Source organism: Oncorhynchus mykiss, chromosome 2 (genome assembly GCF_057628025.1).
Source record: "Oncorhynchus mykiss isolate SJ-2025 chromosome 2, ASM5762802v1, whole genome shotgun sequence".
NCBI classification, from domain to species: Eukaryota; Metazoa; Chordata; class Actinopteri; order Salmoniformes; family Salmonidae; genus Oncorhynchus; species Oncorhynchus mykiss.
This window is the reverse complement of record NC_143023.1, coordinates 54,200,567-54,214,565: the sequence shown is the minus strand read 5'-3', so window position 1 is coordinate 54,214,565 and position 13,999 is coordinate 54,200,567. Positions and strand designations below refer to the sequence as shown.

Below are 13,999 nucleotides of genomic sequence, written 5' to 3'. Positions count from 1 at the left end.
CTATAATATTAAAATCAGTTCAGGCCCTTGTGTCTATTGGTCAGTCACCGGGAACAGCAAAAATTGTCTGACATTGACAGAACTTTGTCGGAGCCTACGACCGCACGCAGTGGTACTTAAATCGGTAGACCTAGACCCTGTCACGTTGAACGAGCCAAGACGTCCGACAATCGTTTATGACCTAAGAATTTGCCCACGATGTGGACATTTTGTCTGGGACAGCAAAATCAGGGTATAAGACGGCAAAAATCCTACAGTCTGTCCGGGGCTGTAGTTCCCCTTGGTAGTGATGAAGCTCCCAGCTGGGCCTAAAAATGACAGTTTTTCATTAATTGCTCTGCCAATCCATTAAAACCCGCTATATTTAGAGGGCCATGGGAGATCGCGCCGTGAGATTAATATAACGGCGTGATTCAATTTGAAAGTGCACTTGCTACCTTTTAATTCACGACAGTTTAAGCATATCTCGGCTCTGTCGTTGAAAGCATAATGAATGCTTAATGTACACAAGGTCAGGTCATGTTGCAATTACTGCTGCATGTATCATGAAGAGGAAATACATTAATAGTTGTTGAACCAAGCAGATGGCACTCAGGGTCACTAGCCTTTCCCACGACAGAGGAAAATGAACTGCTGTACTGAACACTAAACCACAAGTTTGGTATCACTCTTGTTAACAATAAAGACAGAGCATACCTCTTGTTAACTTGATTTTGACCATTAATATACTTAACTTTAGACAATTTGCCCCGACTACAGCAAGGCTCATGAGATGGTTTCGTCAATGACCAATGATAGACAGAACTCACAAAATGTTCCTATAATGCCAAGACATAAGACATACAACGTCGATTTGGGCATATAAACTATTTCTAAAATGCATACTTTCAGTCTTTCCAAACTCAGTTGGGAAGTTTGCACTGCTGGTGCTGGCACATGCACAGATCAATTACACCGCTGCAGTTGAAGTAGCCTACGTCACAACAATACTATAATGCCAATCATTTTTTTTAAATAGTTTTTATTTAACTAGGCAAATCAGAAGAACAAATCCTTTTTTACAATGACGGCCTACCCCCGCGGCCAAACCCTCCCCTAACCCGGACGACTCTGGGCCAATTGTGCGCTGCCATACCCCAATCACGGCCGGTTGTGACACAGCCTGGGAACGAACCAATGTCTGTAGTGATACCTCTAGCACTGCAATACAGTGCCTTAGACCGCTGCATCACTCGAAAGGCCGAGTGATATAAAACACGACGTTGCACCTGTTAAGACTCCAGTGACGCACCTGACTAGATAGTTCAAGGGGATGAAACAGTCACCAGTAAAACAAAAACAGGAAGCTCTCCAAACAGTAATCTGAACCTGTGACTGCAGAACAGCACTGATCGTCTGACGCTAAAACAGTTTGTTTTTGTTCAACTGAAGACCTGAAGTGATTATCTGGCCCAGTGATGGGCTTCGGCAGCGCTGATCAAGTTCAGAGAGAACTGTAGCTCCCAAATTTCCATCATGACTCTCATTCTGTGGTTCAACTCTCACAGTCATACCAATACCGTGGCATCGTTGTGTTAGCCTGCTCCCAGATCTGTTTGTGGAGTCTTGGAAATGGCCATAGGAGTTGGAAAGACAGCACAAACAGATCTGGGACCAGGCTGTCATTGTGTCATATGCCTGAGAATAAATAAGGCACACTGGCGTACCACACATCCCCACAGCCCATGCAAGGCAGGGTGGCCCATGGGCTCTGGGGCCCCCTGGATGTCCCATGCTCAGACCTTGCGTGGGGGGGCACTGACTGTAGCCTTCAGCGCAGAACGTTTTTGCGACATTTCCATAACGTCTCCATCTGCCACAGTTTGGCAACGTTATGTTTTCACTCATCTGTCTCCGCTAAGTGGTTGTGGGAACACTCCTACAACATTTCCACAACCACTCTGCTGCAGCTAGCGTAACATTTTATAGCTAATATCATGCTATTCTACACATATTGTCATGGGGCAGAGAGAAAATGTTGCAGTTTTGTTTTGCTAATCTTGTGCTATTCTACATATTTTGCAATGAGGTTGAGAGAATTTTTGCATTTTTAAAGCAAAGTTCCTGCTATTCTGCACATTTATTCTTGTATTTTGGGGGGGGCCCTAGAGCCCGCGGGACCTCCCCCAACTTGCGGGGGCTGCGGGGGTGTGTGGTATGCCAGTGGCTACAGTATGCATACTCACTTCCTGCCAAACATGCGCAGTGTGAAGTTCTTGGTGGTGTGGGGGCAGCGGATGGCGGCGGCGGCGGAGGGCAGGACCGGGCTGGAGGAAGAGGAGGAGGACGAAGAGGCCGGCGAGGCAGAAGTGTAGGGTTCATCTCCATCCTGCAGAGTCTCGTCAGGGTCCGGGGAAGCCCCCGCTCCTTCCTGCTCCTCTTCGGGCTGCTCCATGGCCGATGTTCTTAAACGGTTGTTTCTCAGTTCTCTCTCACACACAGAGCTTCTCCTCTCCTTTCAGAGGAGTCACAGAGTCCACACAGCCCCAGGCCAGGCAGCAAGAGGCCATAAGAACAACAAAAAGTCCCCAGCAGCAATAAGCAGCAACTACACTCTGGCCGTTCCTTCCTCCATTCAAAAAAAAAAAAGGGAGGAAATTAGAGAAAAAACAAAACAGGAAATCGACAATTAGTCTTCCGTATCCCTGTTTCCTTTCTCACGTGTCAAGTTTGACACAAGAGCGCAGAGGAGGGAAACTCTATAGAGACAAACTTGGTGTGTGCACTCCTCGTGTGGTAGTCGCTCACCACACACAGCTCTGTTGAGCTGCAGGCAGCAGTATCATTCAAACTGAAATGTCTCTCCTGTTCCTCCACAGGCGGGTCTGGTCTTCTCTCCCAACTGGCTTCCTCACTCTCTTCCTCCAATGCCACCGTCAGAGGAAGCCTCTCTCCCCGCTCTGCTGTTCGTGTTTCCTGGTCAGGCTGCGCTCTCTCCCTCTCTCTCCTGGCACTACTACTACTACTCTCACCACCACACAACACACACTGGCTGGCTCACCTTCTATGGGACTATTTCAAACAATCCAGGAAGTGTCATACCCAGATGAAGCAACAAGCAAGAACAAGGCCTACCTGTGGCTTCTTGTTCGCATACGTTCCCTCTCTTGCTTCAGTGTCATCTCGCTTCCTTTCACTCTCTTGCACATACTTTTATCTCCCACTCATCTCTGTAGCTCTCCCTTGCTTTCTCTCTGTCCCTCCCCTCCCTCTTACTTTCTCTCCCATTGGCCGAGAGTATTATGTGAGTGCGTTGCCACCTATTGGTCGTTAATGAAAAATGCCTAAATTGAGTGTGTGGAAGGGAACGAAAATGTTCTAAATGTGTCCAAATATCCAAATATAGACTAAAACATGTCGAAAGCTGAAAGCATACATGAGCTCAACCTAATTTATAACACATCCTGTTTAACCACAGAACCACACGTCTGCTTATTATGATAATAAGGACGTTGCAGGTCCCATTGCTTCACTATACAAGGGCATGAAATTAAACAAAAGCACCTCATTTTTTATTTGAACACATCCCTCTATTTAAAACCAGGCGGTATGTATAACTGCCTGACCAAAGTCCTGCCTCTCACTTCGATCACATTTCCAATTCCCCACTCTCTCTCTCTTTGCAATGTACTCCGCTCCGGTTTCCCTCCCACATACGCTTTACATAAAGATGGGTGAAAAAATGCCCACGCCATCCATCCATCTATCCAGCGCTTTTTTTTCCACACACACCACCCCACTTTTAGCGATAGAGAGTGCCGCAGCAGAAGCTGAGAGTTCACACGGCCGCAGCAGTGAGTCCCACGCAGAGATCTTCACCACATGCGCGTGGCTGCCACCTCCCCTGGGCTCCCGTTATGAGCTGGAGTTCAGCTCGGTGCACCGCTCTGAAGGATAGCCAAAGTTATTTTTTGACAGCCAATTAAAAAAAAAGAGGTGCAGTGGGCGCCTGGCGGATCAGCGCGATACTGTAATAATCCGGGGCTGTTTCCAGGATGGGTCGACCATCTCACTCCACAAAATTTACAACTCGGGTCATGATTGCGTAACAGAATTGGGTTATGATGATACCTCCAGGAATGATGGTGATGTGGTGCCCCAGTTTCAGTTTGTGTTGCGTATCAAGGATTATAGGTTGTGCCATGACAGTTACACAGGCCCAGACTGGAGGGATGCCCCAAGCAGATGTTTTCAAATGGAGATAAGAGTTGCAGAGCTCCGGGGGCACAGGAGGACACAGTAGAAAAAAAGAGAGAAAAAAACCGACACTGTGGGTCTGAAATGGCACCCGATTCCCTACATATTGGACTACTTTGACCAGAGCCTTATGTAGAGAATAGGGTGCCATTTCGGACACACCTGGGTTGTACCTGAAATAACCGAGGCAAGATATTTTTATCAATGACTTCGGGAAAGGTCCAAATTAATCTAAACAAATTTAGTGTGTATACTGTATCTCGGTTTTATTGCTAATTATACCTCACTGCTCACTCAAATGTATGTTACATGAGCACACCACGCCACAGTAGTGGATCTGTTAGATAACACATTGCGGTGATTTGCACTGCTCAGGTTATGGAGGGACTCAGTCCTTCTCCTAGCTATTTAAGCTCTATGAAAATACAAGATCATTGATGCCAGTCCTCTCTCAGTGACCTGTAACCTTAGATAACTCATCACAGAGTATCAAATCAAAATCATCTACACATTCGGTGCATTGCGTTTTCAGAATGCAGAGAACATGGTAGATGCTTTTGATTTGGTACTCTGTGACGTGTTATCTAAATTCCTATTATCCAGAAGTCAAATATCAAAACCTCAACGAAACAATAACAAATGGGCCTACTACTAAGTAACAGCAGTCAAACATGCCTATGGCATTTTCTGTTGGAAATCACAATGGAACGGACACCAGTTTTGTGAATAGCTACATCCCCCTACTGTACAAAATGCAGTCTATACAAATGAGCACCCCCATGGACAAATCATTAAATCTACATTTAGAAGGACACATTTCCCAAAATCAGTAATCCCCTCATCCCTCGTCATTTGGATAAGTGAAACACCCAAACATAAGCCATGGGGAAATGAAGAACACTTTGCATGGGTGTACAGTCTAGTCAGTTTTTAGGCCATGCTGGTTTTCATTAGGGCACACCGTAACAAAATGTTTAAAAACATTTTGCAACAGAAAAATAAAACTAAAGCGTATTTCTTTGAAAACGTATGGAGGTTTAATTTCTGTTTTATTCCATTTAATGCCTTAATAAACATGACCCAGGTTATAGTTCATATCAAGCCTAATCAATAGATAATACAACAACAACAAAAAACTGTTAAACTTACTGTATTTCACAAGGTGAAAATTAATGCAGAGGTATGTGTAAAGAGGTTGTATGCATGTTACAACATACGTTCAGCGGGATGCAGAGGCCAAAAAATGTACAAGTGGGTGATGATGATAGCAGATATTTGGGGCAAACCATATTTGTAGTGGTTTGGGCTCCATCTAGTGAAGATACAGTGTAATTCAATCATTGAGGAAGATGCTGAGTGTGCGATGACAATTACTCACGCATCATGCCTCAATATTTAGACTTGAAAGCAGACTAAGGACTGAATTGACACGTCAACACAGCTAAAAGCGATAAAGCCAGTCAGACATAGAAATTCAATGTTCAGAGGATAAATGTCTAGCATAGGACCTTATACAAACACATACATTTGCAATAGAGGAAAACAAAGGCCATAAGTGAGCAACCATACAGTAGAGAAGTGATTTACTTTACCGGCAAACAAAAATCCATATCATCTGCTTTTTTTTTAGATTTTTTTTTTTTTTACTAACACCCACACATGAGCCCACGCAGACAGAGGACATATGCTTTCTCTGCTGCACCAGCGCCAACAGGAAAACACAAGGCAGCAGCCAATGTTCTAACGATAGGATACAGCACAGAACTACATTATTCCATTATTCAATGGGTACAATTTTACTTTGGTGAGTTTGGTCAAATAAATTGTGCAATTAATCAGAGTAGGTCGGTGCCTCCCACATTACCTGTGACAAGGCAAGATCATTTTGCACTGATGTTTCTCCATTTGTGTTTATATCCTTTCAGGCCCCTGTCTCTTGACGCAGACCACAAAAACCTAAACTCAAGAGTCCACAGTCTGTTATGAGAGACTACACAAAGTCACCAAGAGCGAGCCACCCTTAAAGCCTTTTATTTGTTCTCCGTATCCTGATTCAACTTCCCCATTGTTACGGACAATATTACTAATCATCTTCTACTTGTTAAGAAACTGGAAACCGGTACTAAGTCATTACAAAACAGGTCAAGTGTCTTGTGAAAGTGATTGCAGTGCCACTTACTGCAATCACTAAACAAGAAACAGCTTAAAAAAGGACGAGAAAGGGTTGATTGTTAGTGACCATTACCAAAGGCCTCTTTATTTCACATCACATGGTCAAACCATGTCATATAGTAAGCAGAGAAAAAGGATAAGTTATACTATAGTTTAGTCTCAGTGGTTTTCTATATATAGTATATGTGTGACTGGGTTTTAATAGCTATTCGCTTTGGTCATGGGGTGCACTTGTTACAAGGGACCTGCGATTAATGAACATGCCATGTTACAACAGGCCCTCATTAGCCATGCAGGCATGGGTTCATAACAAGCAATCACATGGGCATGTACTGTATGTGCTGCTGTGGTTGCTTGACAGGTCATTTTGCCAGCCTGTGCAGTCAGTCTGCTATTTTCACAAGAACAGCAGCACTATTTCAGTCCTACCAGCTCCAGCCCTGGGGCTATAGAGATAGAGCGATACTCGTGGCTCCCACAATCGAGAACACCACAGTATTGCATGGCAGCGGATAGATGTGTGTTCTCACATTGATGACGGTTTCTTTTGATGATGAGGGAGTCGAAAGAAAAACAGGTCTTACCCAACAGGGTTGCGGTTTCCCCCGTTCTGTGCGTGGGCGGGATGGGGATTGTTTTTATGGTTTGACATTTAAGGTCACTTATCAATTTGAACCCTTCCAGCAAACCTCCTCTGCCTGGCTGACTGTCATGACACATCACTGACAGAGGTCAGCTCATGGGGCCAAGCAGAGTTAGTTAACACACAACAAAACACACAGACAGAATCGGATATTACGAGTAGGACACCATCTCAACACTGCATGGAATTGACAAGGAGCGGTATTATTCAATGCTGGTCAGATGCTGTTCACATCTGAATGCTGTTAACGATGCTGTTCTATTGCAACTGGTGTATTCAGTTACAATAAAACTACAAGGGGAAGTACACAGTGAACACTTTAAATGACAAAATAAGAATTGGACATATTCTGGCAAACTAGAGAAGCTACACTAGTCTATGGCTTGGTGTGTTATGAAGTGCCATGTGTTTCCAGTGCAGGCATGATGAATATACAAAAGACACCAAGCACAGCTTCGATTTTCATCATTTTCAGTCCGATACAGATTTTCATAAAACACACACACATAAGCAAGCAGAACCACCACTCCACATATGCACACTTCATCAGCTATCCCAAATGAAGTAGAGAAAAAGGCCCTCCTCTTCCCTCACTCAGCACTGTACCAAACAGGAACGGGCAGATGGAACGTTCTGCGGTACAACTGTGTCCACCAACCGGTGTGTGTGTGGGTTGTAGCATGCAGGCAGTGTGCATTAGAGGTTGACACGGGAACAGGACTCCTGCGGGACACGCAGGGAATGTCAAGTTCTTGAGTCAAGTTCAGGACAGTTGAAAAATTAAAGACTTTGTCCAAAACTTGAGACACAGCTAGTCAGCTAGTGTAACTGAAAGACTTTGTCCATTTCTTTAGAGACCAGGGGCCTCATTTCTAAGATAAATTGAACAGTAAATATCTGTGTGCCCCATTTATGAAAAGACAGTGCACACACAAAAATTGAGATTTATAAACTCGGCACATGCCATACTTACCATCTTTCCCGTTATAAATCCAAACTGTCATAAAACTGTGTGCAAGTGAAGGAGCATTATAACTCTGCTTGATTAACACCCATAATTCACCTTTTCTGGTGGCAATAACACCCTTATTTGCTGTATACTTTGGAAGTATTGGAATTAGGCCAAGATTGTATATCTAAAGGACATATCAGAAGGCGAACTTGATCAAATGTCTTTGGATGCGTTAGCAGAATGTTGTTGTTTTTTGCAGTGACATTTGCTGTATCTGACCGTTTCTGAAACAAAGACATTTGCAAATCGTTGTGGACCTGTAAACAGATTATTTGAATTCAATAATGTTTTGCAGTTACTTTCTCCCAAACCTAAATATGCTGCACTGCCTGTAAATTCTGAAACATTGTCTACTCTAAAAAATCAGGGTGTTACCTGTTAAATTCTACTGTATGTTATAAAACAGAGCTCCCTTTCAGATGCATAGAGCAAAAACTTGAAATTACAATAGCCTATCTATCTAATAGGCCCAACTAAATGAGATGTCCGTGGTATTTTGTTGTATTGCTACTTCGGGAATATGAACTCATCATGGCCAGAAAGGTGCAATAGTTATGATATGTATTGCGCTTATAAATTAAATATTGTCTATGCTGCTCGAGAAATTTGACATTGCAGTATCTAGATGTAGCCTACAAACGTCAATGAAAATGGTGAACCATCTATTCTACCATTAAGATGCGCTTCGAATCGGATCACATAGAGTAGGGGTCTCCAACAGGTAGATTGTAGCTACAATTAGCAGGTAGCTACCATTAGCTCGCTGCCCACCAACGATTAGCTCGCCAAACAATTCTGAAAGTACATTTTCTCATTTGTTCCATCGCAAACTGTCATAAACAAAAAGCTCCTGGCTACTATTCAATCAAAGCCACATTGACATGATCCTACCCCTGGTTAGCCACTATTGGCTTAAAAAGCCAAACGCAACACAATATCTGCCAATTAATTTTCCATTAATATTGCCCCCGTCTGTCTGTTTATCACGCCGTATGTAGCCAGTTAGCGATGCTAATGATAACAGTCGTGTGGGTAAACAGAAAGACTTTCCCCAAAAACGTTCTCAATTAAATGTTAACTGCAAAGTAGGCTTACCTGAACTAACTATATCATGATTATTTCTATCAATTCGGTGGCCATTGTTTTACAAACTCTGCCATGACATGTGGTGCAGCAGTAGGCCTAACAGACACATCCGCCAAACAGACACATCCGCCAGACAGACACATTACTCTCATGCTAGATGCGCAATTACATTTGTTAGTATTTTTTCCAGACCTCAAATGGTCTGCTGATGTGATTTAAGCATAGACATGGACTCAGAACATGCATTTTTGTTGTTTCTCTAAGAATAATTGTAATATTGAGAGTTAAAACACTGAAAGAAATCCAAAAACAGGAAAATGAAAAAAATAGAAAACAGAACTCAGCATAGGGAAAAATACTTTAAATACCGGCAGTTTGTTTGTTTACTACGGTGAAGAGGGTCCAATTAAACGAGAGATGGGGCAAATGGTAGCCTAACTTGTAGGCCTATAGGCTATTTCGCGAGAATGAAACCGTCAGTCAGAAAAGTTGAGGAATTTATTCTGCAATGATCATGGCAATGAAATAAATGATCGGAAATAGATTTCTAATTATTTTAGAATGCAAAGATTAAAATAAATAGATGTTCACTCTTCTTACTACCAGCAAATGATTGCATCTTGTCATTATATTTAGCTACCTGTTTTTTTGTTCTGAATAAGTCATCATATATTCTCCATTTGCACAAGGCTACTAGGCGACTTTTGCAATGCAATACTTCAACCACTAGAAAATGTGCATATGCATGTCCTAAAGTTCGCGGGAGGATAGGCAACATTCTCAATATATTGTGCCTCTATGTTTAGCGGAGATCTTCTGTCTATAAAGTGATGTGGGAGGGCAAAAAACGCATCTAACGAAGCACACCACAGCTGAGGCAGGCGTTAGATTACGAGCGTTTTCAAGTGGAACGTTAATAACGATGGTTTTGAGAAACAGTTTGGAAATGTAACGATGCAACCAGGAAGGTTATACCGATGTAGTTCGTCTTAAAATGATTTTGGGAAACCGATCCCAGGTCTGTTTGGTTCTAGGGTAGTGATGTGCAGTTAGCGAACGACTCGTTCTTTTTTAATTACTATTTTTACTGACTCGAGAGTCATGATTAATTTTTCAGAGTGACTCGTTCATTTTAGTCATTCGTTTCGCCTGCTGGCTGCAATGAATAAAACAGGATTAATAAGCAGTCTTCCGCAGGAAAATAGATCGTGCTGCAGAAAGTATCGGGAAAAAATATATACATGTTTTAAACTGTTAATTGATCGCATGGTGCAAGAATGAGTGCAATTAATTGACTATTGAATGTTATTGACTACCAAAACATACAGCCTGCTTTGCTCAACCAGCTCGAACTCGAGAACGAATCGTTTGGGGGGCTGTTGCAGTTCATGAACGATATTGTGCTTATCTCCTTCGCGGCAGTCAACTCATGCAATTGAGTCGTTCACAATCTAGTCCAGTTGCGGCAGCAACTAAACCTAATTTCAAAGGCAGTATCAAGAAATAATCGTAGTTGTATGCCTATCAATTATCTGAAGCACACTTTTAAAAGTCTCAATCACAAATGACAGCTGCAATAAGGCACCTATGGTGAACGAGGCTCGTAGAATCATAATTCTTTCGATTTTTTTTGTTCCTCGTTCGCCGGTAGGGGGTCCTCCTTACTTGCAGGATTAACCTTACTGAGTCAAATGAGCGAAATGACGAAAGATTTGTTATTTTGACTGAACGACTTGAAAAGATCTAAGTCACTAAAAAGAGCCGAACTTCCCTTCACTATTCTAGGGGTACTTAAAATGTATTTGGAAACAAATCGTTTTAAATATTTATAGAAATTCTTAGAAAATACTTTCAAGTACTTCATATAGAAGAAGTTGATTCTGACACAATATTTGAAAACTCACATACACAGAAAATAAGTATTTAAAATTCAAATATGCATGTATTTGAACGCAGGTATTTTAGTGACACAGCTAGTCAGCTAGTATCTACCAGAATATGATATAGGCTAATCTAAACTCAATGCAACCATCAGGTAAAATCATGACAGCCAATACGTCATTGTAATGACCATGTTATTTATCAGGTTACGTACGGTAAGTAAGTAATCAAAATGTGATACTTGAATGCAACAACTCTGCATGGCATCTGCCACCCAGGGAGCATCATGGATGAGCTCATTTCCTTTTATGCATCATTCCCTTTTATGTCTGAATCAGAACCCCCCCTTTGAGGATTATCTCTGCTGGACACCGGGCTACTCTCTGTCTGTCCCTCTGATGAATTAAAGTAATTTAAAGGCAATGGTTTGATGTGCCAGCCCAGGTGTCCTGCCCAGTGCCCACCCTCTCACCACAAATGAACACACCACCTCTGACTGATTCACATGAACCACTGCTCAGGTGATGTGCAACAGGGCTGCCTGATTCAATTAAGATGCCCCTGGTCAAAGTAGTGCACTCAATAGGGAATAGGGTGCTATTTGGGATGCAGGTAAGGTGTTACTGAGCTAGCTGCCTGCAGTAGGAATTACTTTTGGGGCTTGGTGTTCAAAGTTCAGTCAAGCAACCACTGTACTGCCGTTCTCCATTCTGTCAGTCAGTGAGTATGTTTACATGCACATTAATAATTATATATTAAACTGATCATGGCAGTAAGTTGAGTATGACATTAGTCATGTAAACACCTTACTCTGCTTATCTTAAATTGGCCTAAGGTCATAATCGAAGTAAGTATACACCAACTGTAATATATATAAACTGTATATATTAGTCCTGAGCGACATGGCCAAAATATCTTATCACTGTGTTTTTCAAATGTTTGACGGTACGATGGTATTTTATGTATTTGAATAATACAAATTCTAAATTTGCTTTATGAGTAGTGCGTGACCATAGAATGGATGTGTTGCCACTGTAAGTGATTTCAATGGGTCTTTCTCTATTCTGATTGTTTTATACTGTTCAATTCAACTTCAACCTAAAATAATTTCCATCAATTTCTGCACTCATTTGAGATCAATCCACACTGCCATGAGATCAATCCACACTGCAAGATATGGGCAAAAAAAAGGCTTATTTTTAACCAAATTTTGCAATTGCGATTTGACTTGCAATTTAGATTAAAACACTTGGGTGAACTGTTGGAATCATGGAAATATAATGTTTATTCTAATTCTATAGTTAGAATATAATCGTGGGCACTTTGAATACAGTGTTGTTTGACATGATAACAAATATTTTTTTAAACAGGGAGGAGCTATTGTAAAAGGCTAGGATGATGTTCAGTGTTTCCTAGGGAACCCTATAATCTTTGCTACATTAAATGTTTCTTCATGTAGCCAACATATTCATGCTTCGCCTATTCCTCTTTGATTTAGAAAATACTGTTGCACAAACATGCTGATTTAGCCCAATACCAGAACTGGTATCAGGCTGTATTAGCTAGCTACGTTAGCTCCGACCCAGAACATTTATTAGCTAGCTAGAATGCCAGCTAACACGATTTAGTTTAGGTTGGATAATAAAGACAAATGAGCTGGTTTACAGTTTACAGTTGTAAGAAACACAAACTAATTGTGTAATTATAGAAAGCTTGTGGATTTATATTAAGAAGTAAAGTGGAATCAACATCGTTGTCATCAACATTATTGCATGTGCTGCATTGACCATACAGACTGAACGCAAGTCTCTCGTGGTCAAGCAACAAAAGTGCTTGTTTAGTGACATGGGGACAGGGCTAGGTCTGTGTGGAAAGTGGCATGGAGAGAGAGAGAGGGAGAGTGAAGAGGGATGTCTCAAGTAGCGGTGTAAACTATAAAATTGGACATCACACACTGCATATCACATTTAACAAACCAAACATTCAAAAACTTAGCAAATGTAAAGTCAAAACCCAAACCGGTCAACGCATCAATACCGGTATATAGTAAAATATGGTATACCACCTATCCCTAATATACAGCACCAGTCTGTCACGTTCTGACTTTAGTTCCTTTGTTTTGTCTTTGTTTTAGTATGGTCAGGGCGTGAGTTGGGGTGGGCAGTCTATGTTTGTTTTTCTATGTTGTATTTTGCGTTTGGCCTGGTATGGTTCTCAATCAGAGGCAGGTGTCGTTAGTTGTCTCTGATTGAGAATCATACTTAGGTAGCCTTTCCCACCAGTGTTTCGTGGGTGATTGTTTTCTGTGTCTGTGAGTTCCACATGGAACTTTTTCGGTTTTCGTTTCTGTCTTTCTATTTGTTATTTTGTATTTTCGTGTTCAGTGATTTTGTTCATTAAAACATGACGAACACGTACCACGCTGCATATTGGTCCGATCTCTCATACTCCTCGTCAGAGGAGTACGAATCCCGTTACACAGTCAAAAGTTTGGACACAACTACTCATTCAAGGGTTTTTCTTTATTTCTACAATGTAGAAGAATAGTGAAGACATCAAAACTATGAAAGAACACATATGGAATCATGAAGCAACCAAAAAAGTGTTAAACAAATCAAAATATACTTTATATTCTTCAAAGTAGCCACCCTTTGCCTTGATGACAGCTTTGCACACTCTTGAAATTCTCTCAACCAGCTTTATGAGGAATGCTTTTCGAACAGTCTTGAAGGAGTTCCCACATATGCTGAGCACTAGTTGGCTGCATTTCCTTCCCTCCGCAGTCCAACTCATCCACAACCATCTCAATTGGGTTGAGGTCGTTTCATTGTGGAAGCCAGGTCATCTGATGTAGCACTCCATCACTCTCCTTGGTCAAATAGCATTTTCCGGATTGACTAACCTTCATGTCTTCAAGTAATGATGGACGGTCGTTCCTCTTTGCTTATTTGAGCTGTTCTAATATGGAC

At 41.8% G+C, this 13,999-nt stretch overlaps 1 protein-coding gene across 6 annotated transcripts in view; it reads right to left on the bottom strand.

Moving 5' to 3' along the window:
* dgkzb (diacylglycerol kinase, zeta b) overlaps positions 1-13,999 on the bottom strand; it is a 92,442-nt gene that overhangs the window by 71,781 nt on the left and 6,662 nt on the right. For 2 of the 6 annotated variants that reach the window (XM_021565401.3, XM_090217046.1), the window contains exon 1: positions 6,101-6,384. The exons of 2 other annotated variants lie outside the window; for them this stretch is intronic. In XM_021565401.3, the coding sequence (XP_021421076.2) occupies positions 6,101-6,141 (41 nt within the window). In that variant the 5' untranslated portion in view covers positions 6,142-6,384. Of the gene's footprint in view, positions 1-2,225; positions 6,385-13,999 lie in introns of those variants that run through there. 2 more of the 6 variants (XM_021565383.3, XM_090217040.1) reach the window with 1 other exon arrangement.